We start from the raw sequence: 17,543 nt of genomic DNA, 5'->3' as shown, positions 1-17,543 counted from the left end.
TGATTAACATGAAAAAAAGATTTCAAATTCTGTTGTCACCTCAGCAAAAAAAAAAAAAAAAAAATAGCCCTCCACTGCTATTTTGTGAAGTAACTAACTCTTGCAAAGAAAGAGGCATCTAGACCCTTGCTATACAGTCACAGCACTGACTCAGGATTCAGATAGCAACAATGCAAATACTACACCAGGCCCTAGAACATTAATACATCACCTACTGGAGGTACAGAACAAGCTGGACTACTATAGAGAAACTACATGCTAGCAGAAATACTGCATTTCAGTCACACACAAGCAAAACAGAGAACGACCCTTACCTAATATAGAAATAAGAGACTACAAATTATTGTATTTATTTTATTTAAAATTTTTATATACCGACATTCATCCAGGATATCACATCGGTTTACAGTGTAACACAAACAAACGCCAGGCATGGTGCTTTACATTGAACAAATAAAACAAGTTAACAAATGAATAAATGAGGGTGTGAATAACAAGGGGAAATTTGCATTAAATAATCAATGAGGTTTGTAAATATATACATATGTACAAAAGGAAGACACTAAGATAAGCAATTTAGGAGTGCTAGGAGGAGAGGGGGGAATGGCGAGCAGAGGGAAGGGAACAAGGTGAGGGGGGGAGAAAAAGGTAGGAGAAGGGCGAAGTGAGGGGATAGAGGGCCAGAAGAGGGGGGCAGAGGAGAGGAAGGGAGAAATTAGGTGTATGCCTTGGTGAAGAGCCAGGTCTTGAGCTTCCGCTTGAACGATTTGAGGCATTCCTCTTGCCGTAGTTCAACTGGCATTGTGTTCCAAAGGGTCAGCCCGGCTATCGATATTGCACGGGCTCTGGTAGATGTTAGTTTGTAGAGTTTAGGGGAAGGGATGGGCATAGTTGCGAGATGTGCGTGTCTAGTAGGCTTATTAGACTGGTGTAAGCGGAAGGATTCATTAAACCAGTTCATTTCAGGATTGTATAAAGCCTTGTGGATATGAGAGAGAGAGTCTTATATTGTATACGGGAAGCTATTGGGAGCCAATGTAGATCTTTTAGAACAGGTGTAATATGGTCGTGTCTGCGTAAGTTGGTCAAGATTCGGGCTGTTGTGTTTTGTAAAATTTGAATGGGGTGAATGGCGTTGTTAGGAAGGTCGAGGAGAAGGGAGTTGCAGTAGTCTGTTTTGGCGAAGATGGTGGTTTGGAGCACTGTTTGGAAATCGGGGGAGGGGGGGTGTAGTAAGGGTTTTAGTTTTTTTTAGTGTATGAAGTTTAAAGAAGCCATCTTTTAGTATGTTGTTGATAAATTTCTTCAGTGTGAAGTGCCCATCGAGAATGATACCCAGATCACGGACTTGTTGTGCAAATTGGAACTGTGAAAGAGGGGGAAGGATCGAGTGGTTAAGGGGTGAGATGAGCATGATTTCAGTTTTAGTAGTGTTGAGAGCTAGGTGGATGGAAGAAAGGAGATTGTTTATGGATTGGAGAGTATCGTTCCAGAAATCCATGGTTTTAGAAATAGTCAGTGATGGGTATGAGGAGCTGAACATCATCAGCATATATGTAGTGTGGGAGATTTAGGCTGGATAGGAAGTGACAGAGGGGTAGGATGTAAATATTGAAGAGGGTTGAAGAGAGGGATGAACCTTGAGGGACACCTTGATTAAGGGGGATAGCCTAGCTGAATTTTGTAATCTCTATTGCTGAGATGAATTGAACCAGTTGTGGGCAACACCTGTAATGCCTATTTCAATCAACCGCTGTAGGAGAATGGGATGGCTGACGGTGTCAAATGTGGAGGAGATGTCAAGGAAGACAAGTATGTATGATTGTCCTCTCTCAAATCCTTTAATAATGTGGTCTGTTAGGGAGAGTAAAAGAGTCTCAGTACTATGAGATTTCCGAAAGCCGTATTGTGCGGGGGCAAGGATGTGATTGTCTTCAAGGTATTCTGTGAGTTGCTTAACGGTTTTTTCAAGGAATTTAGCAATAAATGGAAGATTGGAAATAGGGTGATAGTTGGCTAGATCAGAGGGGTCAAGTTTGGGTTTCTTTAGGATGGGTTTGACAATAGCCTGTCCCAAGTTAATGGAGAGGTTAATGATATAGCAATAATATTGGGTATTGTGAGGAGATGTTTTGTGGGTATGGTGTCAGATGGGTGAGTGGAAGGTTTGGCTTTCTTGATAAAGGTTTCTATTTCTAATGTTGAGGTGCAGTCTAGGGAGGAGAGAACAGTAGTATTGTTGCAAGTCTTTGTATTGATGAAATCAGGTTTGACAATGTTGATGGGACTGGTACAAGGGGTGAACTTTGAAAGTAACTTGTCTACTTTGGTTTGGAAGAAGGTGGCTAGATCTTCACATTTGGATACTACATCAGGGATGTCGGGGGCAGCCGTCTTGGTAAGTGAGTTAATGTAATCATATAGTACTTTAGGGTTGTATTGGAATTTGTGTATTTTGTTGGCATAGAAGTCTCATTTTGTCATGTTAAGTTTGTCACTATATAGATGTAGGGAGGTTTTAAATTGTGCCAGGTGTGTGAGGGATCCTTGTGCCAAATCTTTTCAGATTTTCAAAGGTGTTTAAGGTTTTTTAGCTCTTGGGAGTACCAAGGTTTCTTACTCTTGTTACTTTGAGGACAGATAAGTTTAGTTTGCCGGGGGCAGGTAGAATTAGCTATATTATTGGTGATGTCAAATTAGAAACAAACATGCAGATAAAGCCAAAATAGAAAGCCTGAGAAACTAAAGTTTAACAGTAGAATACTGAAGAGCAAAATACAAAAATATAAGAAATGCACATTCCTAAAGATGACATTTAAATTGCTATCAAAATAAATTTTTAACCTTTGTATTTTACTAGAGAGAGTTGGTCCTGGTCTTTCCTATTTTTGTGCTTGTTGCTCATTTCCTAATTCTTTCAGCGTCTTTCTACTACTGTTTTCTTCCCTTCTACACATACTTCCCCCCCCCCCCCACACATGCTCACATTCTCTGCAGAGACACATACAAGCTCTCACTTTCTCTTCCCTCTCCAGGCTAACATTATGAACACAGACATCCACGCACCCATTCTCACCCACAAACATACCCAGGCTTCTATTCACACACACCTTCCGGTACTGCTTCCTCCCCTAGCAGGAAGATAAGTTGGCCTCCTGCTATCTTCAGGTCTTACGGCCCACAGATCTTCCTACTTTTTGGGGGGGGGGGGGGGGGAAGTGAAGCAGAAGCTGCTCTTGCTCTCCCCCCCCCCCCAAAGATGATCAGTGGGCCACACACACCAGGCCTGGGTCCTCCAGTTCTGGTGCCTGTTGGGTAAGCAGCTGCCCACCTGTGGCTATTCCACAGTTCAGGACCTCCATTAGATGGCTTTCCAGCCTCTCCCACTATTTACTAGTGAAGCTATTGAGAGCAAGTTCAGATAAACTTGCTGTGGATGGCCAAGGATACAGCCCATCACAGCAGTGGTAGACTGCAACATGATTCTACAATAGTGTTCTTGAGTCACTGCTAGGACTTGGATTTTATTATGTAACTGAGTAAGACACTTCATATATTGCCTGCCTGTGGAAGCTCCATGGCCTGTTTAGCAGCTGCAGGAATTACTGAAACACTGTTCTGAGCATCTGAAGGAGAGCTGGAGTCTATCCAAGGGACCAAGTATTCTCAAAAGCTAATGCAATCACACTGGAGGGTGGAGGCTGCAAGCCAAATGGTAGGGCTTTGGCAGAGGGAAGCCTGACAAATATACAAGTGTACCAGCTTGGCATCTGCTGAAAAAGAACCACATGTAGGGAAACCAAGAATTTATGAAAAGAAGAAACCAAGTGAGCTGAAGGTATAACACTTGTAATTGCATTTATAGATTGTTCACATCAGTACCATGGTAAATTTAAGTGCTACCAAAGTGTTAGGAAATACCTGCTCAAACTTGTAATCATGGGTTCTCCAAATTCAGCTTATACATGCCACAATGAGAACATTTTCTTCAAAGACCAATATTAGAGACAATTATCGTTTATCTTCCTTATTTGCCCGGCACAGCATGTGTTTTGTGAACCTTCAAGGGCTTTAATAACTATAAGTTTTGAGTTTACAATAAGAGCTTTATCTCCTGTTATAACAGTGGCCATGGCATTTCCAGACGCCTCTTAAATCAGTGACATTTAATGTACCGTGTTACTGATATAAGTGAATTTATAAAATGCAATTACAAGCGTTATACCTTCAGCTCATTTATGAGCATTTCTCCTTTTTGTAATTAGTTCTTAGGTTCCCTACATATGGTTCTTCATTTTTTGTATCATATTATATGGTGCTGAAGCAAGGGAACACAGGTTACCATCTTCCATCCAAACCCCACTCTTGCTTTCCCAAATCTACCCCCATACACTAAATATGCTTAGGTATTTTGGTTCTCTGCATCTATCACCCTTTCAGACAGACATGTTATCCAACACTGTCAAAATTAAAGAAATCCATCATGAACAAATGTAGTTGCCAAAACATTTATTGCTATACCACCATTACAAACAAGCATTTATTCTCTTTACAAATATTTAGTACTATACCTATTTGCAAGTCCCACATGGAAACCAGTGAAGGGGCAGTCATGCCTATTGTGAACTGTCTTGTAACATTAAGGGTCTGTGGCGTTCCTAAGCAACCCTGCTTCATGAAGTCAAAGATCTGCCTATTGGTTGTCAGCATACAGGACTTCCAGTGCTCTTTAAACCTGGTTACAGAACTCTACTTGCCATTGTTTGTCTTCCCAGCATAGCCTACCAAAACAATCTAGAAATTTAAGATCTGCAAAATGAAATGGACTAGAAGCTCTATATAAGATGATTCATACTAGGGTTAAAGGCACTCCACCTCTTATTTCAAATCAGAACATTAAGTGGAACCAATGCTAGAATGTAATTTGTATCTTTGTTCCTTTTGAAAGACGAAACCTTGACTTCCCACATCCATCTCACCAGTGGCTAGTAGACAGCACAATACCATGTGTCCCATCAAGAGGGCAATTGGTCACGCTTGATATTCTATGTAACATCTTCACACAATAGTCACTTCTGAAGTTTAGCAGAACTGGAATTAGTGCTATTAGTAAGGCCAACTTTTATAGCAATTAGTGCTAGACTGGTGCATTTTAGCTGCTGTGTTCAGACTCTTGTTGGCTGGCTTTTTCTTGCTTCTGCTCTGGGCACACAGATCCTACCAACCAGTTGAGTGGTGTGGTGTTAGCAAGATAAGCCATCACCTCATCCATGGATTCCTTCATTTTCTTCAGCTGTTCTTTGCTGGTGCTGAGGAGCTGATCAGACAGGTCTCTGATGGAGCCAACAGAGTGGAAGTTCTGGTAGATATCTCCAGCCAGGCAGCTAACATGGTGGGCTTGGTTCTGGATGTTTTGGGGCAAACCTTGGATGCTTGATACCAGTGTGAGGCAGTTTGTCTGAAGCTGTTGAGACAGGTCCTGGGCAATAGCCAGGGCATGTGATTCAATGTGCTAAAAACAGAAGAGACACTTTAGAAATCACAGAAACTGGCTGGCTGCATTACTATGTTCTGCTCATTGGATAAAGTTGACTTATGGATATGAATATTAACAGATACTGGTAGTATTTCTGTCACTCAGAGATCCCGGGCTATTGAGTAGAGTCTGTACGACTACACCTTGCTTGACGGGGGAGGGTGTCTGGCATGACAGGTTTCCTAGTCAAGTGTCAGTGGGTCTAGTGTTGCTCCAGACACTCCCTCACTGGGAAATGTCCCAGTTTGATCAGTGGAATATAGGCCAGGAACTGAAGTTATGGCTCTTGAAGCAGTCCAGCACTCACGTTTGGAATCTCTGGAGCCACAAGAGGGAGTGAGTGCTTGGAGCACGTGAAGGGATCAAGCCCATCAGATTTCATGCTGTTTTGGAATCTGTCATCAATCTAACAACCCGCACCTACAATATTGTAATCTTAAATTGTTTGAAAAACCATTTACTCTAATGCTTATTTTTTTTATAAAGCTTGTTTTTTTTTAAAAAAGCATACCTACATATCCCAACCTCTTATTCAGTGTACCCCTCAATGATTTTACGTATTATGAAATATTTATGAGTGTGAGGTAATGCTTCATACAATGCCCCGAACACCAAACCTTGGTGTCTGGCTTATTTTTGTAGTGTAATCATAAGCACCACCATCCACCACTTTAATATTTTAGAATTAATTTTTTCTTTTGAGAAACACTTAATTTCCTTAAACATTTTTAAATCTATTAAATTTTTTTTAAATTCTTTTGTTGACTTTTGTAAATGTTTTGTATATAAAAATGCGTTTGTCGCACCAACCCTGTTTTCATTCAATATTTTGTGGACCTACTGGTCCTACCACATTCAACAGGACAGGTGAACACAAACGTGAAGTTGAAATATTCAATATACTACAAGGAACTCAGGTCGCCATTAAAGAATAGAACGTTACTTAGCTTGTAGCATGATAACTTTCAAAGTCCATTGGAATTGTTCTTTGCAGCGGCACTTGCCCCAACGCGGCCAGGTTTCGAAAATTCTTCTTCAGGAGGAGCTGCTCACATTACCTCCAACATCGTATAGTGTTTCAGCATACTTTTGAAAAATGAATGACGAGCTCGCCCAAGCGCTGCTCATTCCGTTTCTCTCTCAAAAAAATGGCGGACCTGTTCATCCCTTGTCAGCGTCCCCAATTTAAAGGGACAGACCATCAAACTTGCTGAACTCATGACTAGCTGTCAAAACAAAGACTCCTCCTTCTTCCGGGAACTCCATCATAGGAGGGAAGACCAGTCAATTAAATCATTCAATCCTGCCGGTGATTCAGTTTGCAATTTAAAAATCCAAAATTGCTCCCTTCGGTTCAGAATTGTATTTATGTCATCCCAGACCGATTTAACAGTAACCTGTTCGATAATAGTCCATTTTAAGTCATCAAAATTATACTCGTGCTCCATGCAATGACTGACCAAAGGTGCAGTCAAAACTCTGTTGTTGATACGTGATCTATGCTCCATGAGCCGGGTTTTAATAACCCTCCTTGTGCGCCCCACATATATCTTAGAACATTTGCACACAATGGCATAGATAACATTCTTTGACAGGCAGTTGGTATTTGATTTCCGTCTGATTATATATCCCGTGTTTATGTCTATCCATTCATAGCCTTCAATCGTATTAGCACAAATTGAACACACTCCACATTTCTTATGTTCTCCCCTGTTCTCCACAAGGGGCAATGTTCTTGTTAAACCAGCATGGACAACTTTATCTCGTATATTTGATCCTCGGCTAGTAGCAAACATGGGGGGGCTGTCAAAGATCCCATGAAGACCCAACACATGCCAATGTCTCTTGACTGAATCGATCAACATCATAGTGGACGTACTCTGTTGGAGGACAAATACCAACTGTTCCTGTTCTTTCCGTTCGATACGTGAGGAGTTGGGCATGGTCACTGTACTTCGATCTTTTATAAGCCCTTTTAATGACTTACCGGATAACCCTGGTCCCTGAACTTTTTTGACAACACCTGTGCTTGATTTTCAAATTCTGAATTGGACGAACAAATTCTTCTAATACGGAAGAATTGTGACACAGGAAGACCCTTCTTAAATGCCGTGGCATGGTGACTGTGATACTTCAGTAGGTTATTTCTGTCAGTAGTTTTCCTGTTCACAGTGGTCGATAGTTGCCCATCCCTCATTTCAAATGAATGACGAGCGCTTGGGCGAGCTCGTCATTCATTTTTCAAAAGTATGCTGAAACACTATACGATGTTGGAGGTAATGTGAACAGCTCCTCCTGAAGAAGAATTTTCGAAACCTGGCCGCGTTGGGGCAAGTGCCGCTGCAAAGAACAATTCCAATGGACTTTGAAAGTTATCATGCTACAAGCTAAGTAACGTTCTATTCTTTAATGGCGACCTGAGTTCCTTGTAGTATATTGAATATTTCAACTTCACGTTTGTGTTCACCTGTCCTGTTGAATGTGGTAGGACCAGTAGGTCCACAAAATATTGAATGAAAACAGGGTTGGTGCGACAAACGCGTTTTTATATACAAAATATTTACAAAAGTCAACAAAAAAATTTAAAAAAAATTTAATAGATTTAAAAATGTTTAAGGAAATAATTTAATTAAGTGTTTCTCAAAAGAAAAAATTAATTCTAAAATATTAAAGTGGTGGATGGTGGTGCTTATGATTACACTACAAAAATAAGCCAGACACCAAGGTTTGGTGTTCGGGGCATTGTCTCACACTCAAATATTTCATAATACGTAAAATCATTGAGGGGTACACTGAATAAGAGGTTGGGATATGTAGGTATGCTTTTTAAAAAAAAAAAGCTTTATAAAAAAATAAGCATTAGAGTAAATGGTTTTTCAAACAATTTAAGATTACAATATTGTAGGTGCGGGTTGGGTTACCCCCACAATTTTGTGGATAAACAATAGTAGGTTGTTAGGTTTTGGAATCTGTGGCATGTAGTAATACTTCTATTCCACAGCTCTAAATATTGACTGGATTACAAAGAACAGTTCACACCTTAAAACCCACACACAAGAGTTAAGCACACTTAAAGTCAAGTCATCCCAATTGTTTTCTAAAAAACAAAAAAAACCCACAAAAACCAACCTCTTGACATACACAACCTGGAAATATTCCAAGCTCCATGGTGGGTGCTCCAGCAGAAGAGGTCTTACACCAAATAGCTGCAGACACTTCTAGTGTGAATTGTCACAAGTCTCACAAGATACAATGAGTGAGGAGCACTGCATTCTGCCAAAGGGAATTTGCCCTATTTTAAGAGGGTTGTGAGGGGGAAGAGAAACTACCCACACAATTCAAGTATCAAAAAGGATAAAGAAAGTCATAGCCTGAGAGGTTCCCCTTTGGAATCATAAGGTTTGTGTGTCAGTAAGCCCCAGAGCCCCTGCTGAACAGTTTGGATTTTTGTTCTGCTATGGATGTCATTTGAAGGGGGTGGTCAAGTTTACAATTCTCCCAGTACCACCATAAACCCTTTTGGAATCACAGACTTAGTGTCTGTTACTTGAGGTAGAGAGGATCCTCTGCCCTAAGGTCTTGGAATCCCAGTTCCCAAATCAGAACCACCTTGGCAGTCTCATGGGGTTCATGGCCCCATAACTTCCAGATATGCCCAGGATAAATGCAGAATGGGAGCTGGGAGGAAAGCAGGTAAGATTACTGAGCAAGCCAGTCTTTAGGAAGAAAAGACGTGGTCTATATTAGCAGAGAAAACCAACTACTGCAAAGGATGGGAAAAGCTACTACAGACCTATGTCCCATAAAGCTTGGATACCAGTAATAGCTGGGTCTCTTCCTGCCACCCTTACTCTGGGCATCCGGTCTCATTAGGCTTAGTGGCGCCAGCTCAATATACCTTGTCAAAATGAATCAGCAAGATAGAGGGGCTGACTCCATGGCTCAGAGGCTGTGCTGTCCACTGCTATGCACAGTACTTGTGTGCAGTTTGAATAATAACTATGGGCCAAGAGGACAGATCAGCAATTCTAACAAATAAAGCCACAAAGAAAAATGGTATAATTGAGGCTGTTCAAAATGGCTGATAATGATCAAGGCATGACAGAAGGTGCATCTAGACTGTTGCCAGTGTTAGAAGCTTATGCAGACTGCCTGGAAACATTGAGCCACCCAAAAGCTGTTTACCTCTCTACTGGGAGTTTCCTCTCCATCCTGCTGTCCTATGTTTCTCTTCCATGCTACCCAAGCCTGGTGCAGCTTCTCTTGGGCATCCTGCAGTTTCTGGTTGGCACTGGACAGACTCTTTTGGGCATACTCCATCTGAAATCAGGAGAGTGTTGCTATTAGTAAATGGGCTTGGTACACATTGGGGGAAAACCTGAAGCTAATCTAATAAGTTAGTCTTCAGTGTAAATCATTCTGCTTTAGCCCCCTTTCATCCAGCTGGAGAAAGCCAAAACTTCAACACTAGTTAAGGGAAATACCTGCAAGCACTCTTAAACATGGAAGATATTAGCTGATGCATCAAGACCAAAAGGCACCCAGCCTATCCTGCAACAAGCACTGCTGAATTACAATACTAGTGGGGGCAAACAGATGAGTTTGGTGCAGGCTTCCTTTTCATCCAAGCTAGCACATTAGTACTGCTCTTGGAACAAGATCAATGGAGACCACACATCTTACCAGATCAATGGTGTGATGGAGCTGAAAGATGGCCTCCTGGCTCCTGCATTTAGCATCTTTCACTGTGATCAAGGCCTGCTCATAAGCTTGCTTGCCAACCTTGGAAGACAGAGATCCCAGTCTAGCATAGTAGCTTGGCTTCTGGGGGCCAGTAGCTTCTTTGGCTAAAACGAGAGAAGAAAGCAACTATCAGCCTGGTTTCAAATCTTACTCTTGAGACAGAAGTAAAAATATATAGAAACCCCTGGTCTCTGTGGTGGCCCTAGATCCCTGCCCTTAGGATAGATAAGGAAGGAGATACCATCCCATCAGCACTTCCCTCAGAGAAAGGTCTGAAGTGGGTGAATTCATGCCTAGAAGGGGGACTAGAAGTCAAGAGTGTGGTCCATGGTTTGGATTTTGAGGCAAGGACCTGATTTTGCTCATCTTTAATTTTAAGATACTCGTTTTTCCAGTACACACCTTGCCAGGTAGGGTCTATTCCTCCTTTGGTAACAGTTTGTGAGTTTTGGGTGTACCCTGGGTGGAACTGTGAAGGCTGTAAGGGACAAGACCTGAATACAGAGGCCAGGAGTGAGAAGACCTGTGTACTCCTTTCCCCTGCAATGGGAAGGAGAGCAGTGACTCATTATCTCAGAGGATTTTTTTGGGACTTTGAAAGGTTTAGCACCCCTCCTCCCCACCCTGGAGCTTGGCTGCATCAAGCAGCAGAGCTTCACGATAAAGTCACTTCAGGATGGGTATGAACTGGACTCATGGGGACTTCAGGTACCATTTTGAGATTAAAGTGGATTCTCCTCACATTGAGAGATCCTGGTTGGGCAAGGGAACCCCCCCCCCCCTCTCATGCTGAGGGACCAGCTCTACCCCAGGACCCTGTTCTGAGGATACATGTACTGTGGGGGGGGATCCAATGTGTACATACATCATGGTGGGGCACAGATGAAAAAGCAGAACCCTTATGATGAAATGTCACAGTAAAGTTTGACGACCATGCAAGCTGTCCAGACTGTTCCTGCAGCACCATCACCGAGTGGGTACAGAACACCAGCAGAGGTATTTTCACTACACTGCCTGGGCATTGAATATCAGCCTCCCTCCCCCAAAATAGGAGAATCCACTCCTTGGAACTGGAGACATGAGCCCCAAGAAATACATTTTTATGGATGCTTATGATATAACCAATCCTGGAGGGGGGGGGGGGGGGGGGGGGAAGAGATAGTTACAGCGAAAAAGCCACCAAGTCTAAAAAAAGAAAAGCCAGGAATTGCCCATTAGGCCATACTCAACATGACTGAATTCTAAACAAAACCAGAGGAAAAGGAATAATTGAGGCTTTTTGCAAGCCCAGTTTCTCCTTACCTGCTTCCCCTTCAGTCACTGGGAGATACTGATCCACAAGGGCCTCCGTCTTGCTCAGTGCAGCATCCACCCCAGTGCTCACCACCTGCACCATGGGGCTTCCCAGAACAGAGTTAATGCTCCCAGTCACAACAGCTTTTGTCATTTCCATGCTCTCCTGTGCGGCTCCCTTGGCCTTGTCCACCACTCCAGTAACTGCATGGGCAATGGTGTCCTTGGCACCCATCACAGTCCCTGCTACAGCTTCTTTTGCACCAACCACCATGTCTGTGGCATTAGCAACAATCTACATGAAGAATCACAGTTAGTACTAGATGGTCACATCTGAGGACTGCCACTTATTGCATCAAGTTTCCACAGGCTATGAGAACAGAATCTGGTCCAAGCTCAGGAATCCTGATCACACTAAGCTTTGATATCCATGGCCCTGCTATCAACTGCCCTCATTTCCACAATAGGTTGTAACTTGCTCTACCTAATCTTTATTCATTGCCTTCCTTACTCCAGTTCAGTTATGATCAAATCTGGCCATTTTGTCTATTGTTCCACATGGAAACCACCCTTGTTTACTGACCCTTCCTTGCATAGAGAAGCTTCAGCTGCACCAATTCAAGAGGCATTTATATATACTAGAAACATTGCTTTAAGAGCCTCAGTACATTCTGATCAGATTTCCAGCTGCACCAGGTTTTGATTTGTCCATGCAAAGCAAGAGAACCTGGTTAATCCCCAGTTAAGGCAATCCTGAGGAAACCCCTGCATTCTCTCAATACCCATGGGATGGGAAACTTGTGAGCAAGTAGGTCAGTTTTGTGAATAAAGATTTAAAAAAAAGAGGAAGGAAAGAGCAGTAGAATGGGGTCAGCTTGTTGCTAGAGCTCTGGCTGCAGCTCACATGACTTTCTACCTTTCTAGGTGATAGGGAGAGTTTTTCTTGGGGGTAGGGGGGGGGTTTAAGGATATATACCTAGAAAGGTAGAGTTGTGTGCTGTTGCTATTTCTGTTTAGAGAAGCACCTTGAAGACTGTTTCTGAAATGCAGATCTCTTGACACCCTGATGTGATGTTTTAACAAAAAATAAAAAAACCCAACAACCTCACCTTATCAGTTGATTGGTGAAGGACAGGCAGCTTCTCTTCAATTTTGTCCAGGCCTACACAGGCACAGTTATTGGCAATAGCAACTGCAAAAGAAAGACAGGCAGCTACACTCCTGCTCCGTGAACATTCTGAGAAGCAGGACAGGAAGATGAGAGACTAGGAAACTATGCATTCAAGCTACTTATGACATTACCTAGAAGTCCATTATAAACAGGTTGCCAGCGAGAGAAGTGAGTATACTTGGACCCAGCTCCAGCAGGCACACTATTTTGGTATTCCAGTGCTGGCATTTGAAAGAGTGAGCGCGAGACTGAACAAGGCCACAAAAGTAGGGCCTGTTATAACATAAGAAAATGCCATACTGGGTCAGACCAAGGGTCCATCAAGCCCAGCATCCTGTTTCCAGCAGTGACCAATCCAGGCCATAAGAACCTGGCAAGTACCCAAAAACTAAGTCTATTCCATGTTACCATTGCTAATGGCAGTGGCTATTCTCTAAGTGAACCCAATAGCAGGTAATGGACTTCTCCAATCCTTTTTTAAACACAGCCATACTAACTGCACTAACCACATCCTCTGGCAACAAATTCTAGAGTTTAATTGTGTGTTGAGTAAAAAAAAAAAAAAAAAAAAAAAAAAAAAAAAAGAGTTCTCCAATTAGTTTTAAATGTGCTACATGCTAACTTCATGGAGTGCCCCCTAGTCTATTATCCGAAAGAGTAAATAACCGATTCACATCTACCCGTTCTAGACCTCTCATGATTTTAAACACCTCTATCATATCCCCCCTCAGCAGTCTCTTCTCCAAGCTGAAAAGTCCTAACCTCTTTAGTCTAGCCTGTGCGCGCGATTCTGTATTTAAATGAGGCCCGGCGGTAGAAATAGGCAGAGGTAGAGCATCTGGTTCACACAGTTTTACCCTTTGGGACTTCCAAACTCAATATTGCCATGATATTAAGTCGGAAGGTGCACAAAAAGCAGTTTACTGCTTTTCTGTGCACTTTCCCAGTGCCTGAATCACACGGGAATACCTAATAGGGCCATCAACATGCATTTGCACGTTGAGGATGCTATTAGGTTCTGTGGGTTGGATGCGCGTTAACAGTGCGCTCCGGAGTGCACTATACTGTATCGGCCCGAAGGGAGGATGGAGTTAACCCATGCTACTAGTTCTTACTAGAATTTTTTGTCTTACTTGAAATTGAATTTCAGCTGCACAGCAAGAATCCAAGTTGCCATATGCAACAGAAGTAGGAAAGATACTAGAAGCAGACCAAAAGATCAGGCAATGTCTGCTGGATAGAAGGGGGAATTCTCATTCAGGAAATGAAGTCTTCTAATGTAGCAGTGATGCTCTACCTGCAGTTGATGTCCAGTCCTGTTAGAGAAGATGGGCCGGCCCAGCAGCATTACTGTGCACCATGTGGAGGACCTGGATCAAATCTGCTGGGGAGGCAGTATTAGACTGTCCCTAGGGCCTGGGGTTGCACTCACCATACACCACTTAGTGCCCAGACTTAGAGCTCATGATTATAGAGTTTTGGCCAGAGATCTATGCATGGCCACCAGCTGAGAGCTGTTGAGAAAAATAAAGACAGGGAAAAAATCCCAGGCAAATGCAAGTAAAAGCTTAGTGTCCCAGTGCAAGGGAGGCAGGAACCTAAAGGTACAGGTGATTGCCAGGCCAAAATAAATCTCAGTAGGATGTGGGATGTTACCTCCCTCTCCCACCCATAGCTAATAAAGGTTTGGATTTCCTTTAATGACAGGGAGAATTTAAGAAAAAAAAAAAAGGTCTCCTGTTAGATCATGCAATAGAGTGCTTAATATGTCACACACACCATAAAAACAGATGAGTCTAGACATTAAGTTAAAGCATGCATATTCTGAGTTAAGGTGTATTTAGTATTAAATAAATTCAAAGAGTACTTAAACCCCCCCCAAGATCTTAAAGCAGCCAGTTCCTAGTTAGATACTATTAGCTACAAGCCTCAATCATTTACTTTCCCTCAAATGGATGGAAAAAATATGAATCCTATTCAGTTGAGCAGTTGCCATCACTTACTTTGTGGCTCCAGTTTTTGGATGATGGGCTTTGTACTTGCAAGGGTCACAGCAGCGATGGTCTTCACCCCCTCCTCTGCCACCTCACAGACAGACTTCAGGTAGGGATGGTTCTCTTTCGTGCTGACGTAAGCAGATGAAACCATGTCACAGGTAGAGCTCACCAATGGCAGGTTAGCCACCCTCACCGCCACATTCTGGCAAGTCAGAGTTTGGAGAGAGAGTTAGCAATCCAGCTACAGTGCAACCATGGAAAACTGAGCCAGCTCAAGCAAAGTATCTCATGCCTACCTGTTGTGGTTCAGCTGCTTCTGAAGCCATTCTTTCAAGCCTTCAAAAGAGGAGGAAAAAAAAAAAGTTAGCTAAACTTGAAGGAAATAAAAAAGTACAATATTTCAGCTTCAGGCATATGCTGAAGCTTGCATTTTCTGCCAACTGTTTATAGGACTCTTCTCCCCTATCATAAACAGAGCTAGTGTTTGAATATAGCAATAAACCCAATGACAATTTACAATAAGAATTACAAACATTAAAGTAAAATAAGTAGTAATTAACTAGACATACATCATATAAGCCTGTAAGTTTTTACATGGAGTGGGATATAGATTAGGTGGTAGGCCAACAATGGACTCAGCTTGTTTTAATGCTGGCACAGAAGTGCATGCAGTTATGTAGAATAAGTACTTATTTTTGTCTCCCTTTTTGCCATATCCTTGACATCAAGGTTACCCAACCCTTCTACTAGCTTTTAACCAGCTTCATTCACTACTTGTGATATGGATCTGTCAAAATGCACTAAGCAGAACCCCCCCTTTTTTTTTTTTTTTTTTTTTAATTAAGTTGATTCTAAATTGAATTACACTTACCTCACCAGCTACTCCAGAGTGGATTAGAATGTGAACAAATGAAGGGCCCAATTTTAAAAATGCATTTGCACATGTAAACACACTTTACTCAGGGTAAGTGAGCATTTGAAGATTACTACACTATGCCACCAAGTTGTCTACAGGCTTTAGCCATACATTTTAATGTGCATAAATGGCTTTTGAAAGTTGCTACAAAAACAGTAGTTACATATAAATCTTTAAAAAAAAGTTATCCAAAAGGTTTAGAAGAATCCTGGACAATACACTTGAAAAGTACAGAAAGCAGAAGTAGCACAGCTCCTCATAGCTTAGAAGGAACAGTAATTACTAGCCAGGCTCATTTGCCAAGGAACAGAATAAAGTTTCACCTGGGGGTTAATTAAAAGTGATCAGCACTAGCAGACCGGAGCACCACTCGCCTCTAAACACCAGGAAAGAGGAGGGCAAGGAGAGGCTGACAGGTCTCCAATAAAGAGCAATAATCAGCACGGACGCTTCTAGGGCTGGCAAATGGGATATAGTTTTAGTTATCTGAAGCCAACACGCAGAGTACAGGGGCCAGCTGTTTTTTTTTTCCCTTTAAGTCATCTACCTCATTACATTATGGAAGCATTTACACCTTCTCTGGGTTTTAGGTGTAGAAAATGGAAGCAGAGGGTTAAGATTCACTATTTAGTTTGATTTTTGTTGTATTGGAATGTTGACGTTGCCTCTTGTAAAGATTTAACAAAATGACAGAGAAGATGATCATCCAGACCCCCTTTTATTAGCCACATTTATCACACCTACAAAGAAGAATAAAAAGAAACCACTTCCATCCATAAGATAGAAGTTGAAGTCCCAACAACCATGAAATGCAACAGCACTAAACATAGTTTTAAGATTAGCCACATTAAGGATATTTATCACTTCAGGTACGTGAAGAATGAAAGAATATCCGGCCTTGCAAGCTCCAAATGAATTAAGTTCTCTGACACCCATAGAGCAACTCAGGTGCTGAGCAGGCTTCCCTCCATCTCTTTCTGACTCCCCAACATCAGGTACCACGTACAAACCTCCTGAGGACTGGCACCAAGTGAGAAGTGAACAGCCAAAGCAAAAAAATGTTTAACTCAACAGTACAACAAACTCCCTTCTGATTACCAGCAAGTAGATAGGATTAGGACCTTCTTCCTCAACCGCACAGAATCACTTCCTCTTCTGTTTCCCAGCTGCTCTGGAGCCAGTTCTAGGGAAGATAAGGGTGGGGTCCAGGGACTCGGCGGCTCCGCCCTGTGATTTTTACCCTTAGTTGTTTCTCCCCTCCTTCACCATTTTCAGCCTGAGCCCGTCTGTTTCTACTTCCGGTCCCCCTTTTCCCGGACGCACTTGCTTCACATGGCTCTATTCTCATTTCCCCTAGGGTGGATTTTTGTTAACGTTAATGCAAACGCCAGAGATTCAGTGGGTACAAGGGGCTCATGCCCCACATCTGTCTGTTGACTGCTCCAGCCCCTTTCCTGGGGGCAGCTTTCAGGGAACAGGAAGACTGGGGCTGGAAAAGGGAGCTCAATTATTTTCTTCTCTGCAGTGCCTGCTCCATCGTCCCCTCCTCCCCCTCTTGTCCCCGCAGGAGGGGAAGGGTTGAGACAGGAGCAGCCCCTGCAGGCGGCATGTGGTGAGAAAGAGGAAGGAGGTATCTGGACAGGAGAAGAGAGTAATTGTTTTCTGTTCTGCTGTGCTTTTTTTTTTTTTTAATTTCATCCCCTCCCGTCTTTCAACAGAGGGGAGGAACTGGACCAGACTCATCCACAACCTTTGATCTCAGGTTTCTGGACTCAGCTGAGGGCAAAGCGTGGGTGGAAAAGAGAAATATTCAGAGAGCTGTAAGTGATCGACACGGAGGGAAAGTGAAAGGGGGTGAGGTGAAGAGTGGGTGAATGTTTGTGGTGT

At 42.5% G+C, this 17,543-nt stretch overlaps 1 protein-coding gene across 4 annotated transcripts; it reads right to left on the bottom strand.

Annotated features, from left to right (window-relative positions):
- Positions 1–4,492: 4,492 nt before the first annotated feature.
- Positions 4,493–16,873, bottom strand: LOC115095365 (perilipin-2-like). 4 transcript variants are annotated; one of them, XM_029608918.1, is made up of 8 exons: positions 16,755–16,873; positions 15,037–15,076; positions 14,747–14,942; positions 12,682–12,764; positions 11,582–11,867; positions 10,220–10,383; positions 9,722–9,856; positions 4,493–5,512 (listed from the first exon to the last, which is right to left on the bottom strand). In XM_029608918.1, the coding sequence occupies exons 2-8, from the start codon at positions 15,064–15,066 to the stop codon at positions 5,153–5,155; spliced, it is 1,254 nt and encodes a 417-aa protein (XP_029464778.1). In that variant the 5' UTR covers positions 15,067–15,076; positions 16,755–16,873; the 3' UTR covers positions 4,493–5,152. The 4 variants fall into 4 exon arrangements, with proteins under 4 accessions (XP_029464778.1, XP_029464802.1, XP_029464786.1 ...); XM_029608942.1 differs by having other exon boundaries at positions 16,778–16,870; XM_029608926.1 differs by having other exon boundaries at positions 16,744–16,819.
- Positions 16,874–17,543: the final 670 nt, after the last annotated feature.

The sequence above is a fragment of the Rhinatrema bivittatum genome, chromosome 1 (genome assembly GCF_901001135.1).
Source record: "Rhinatrema bivittatum chromosome 1, aRhiBiv1.1, whole genome shotgun sequence".
Classification (NCBI taxonomy): domain Eukaryota; kingdom Metazoa; phylum Chordata; class Amphibia; order Gymnophiona; family Rhinatrematidae; genus Rhinatrema; species Rhinatrema bivittatum.
The sequence above is the reverse complement of the archived record's forward strand: the minus strand, read 5'-3'. Positions and strand labels throughout refer to the sequence as shown.

Excerpts from the sequence above, each read along its gene's own strand:
- LOC115095365 (XM_029608918.1), bottom strand. The coding sequence starts at position 15,066 with ATGGCTTCAGAAGCAGCTGAACCACAACAG. Across the intron at positions 10,384-11,581 it reads AGTGACTGAAGGGGAAGCAG|CCAAAGAAGCTACTGGCCCC; the intron begins GTAAGGAGAAAC and ends CTCTCGTTTTAG. Across the intron at positions 5,513-9,721 it reads AGGAAACTCCCAGTAGAGAG|CACATTGAATCACATGCCCT; the intron begins GTAAACAGCTTT and ends TTCTGTTTTTAG.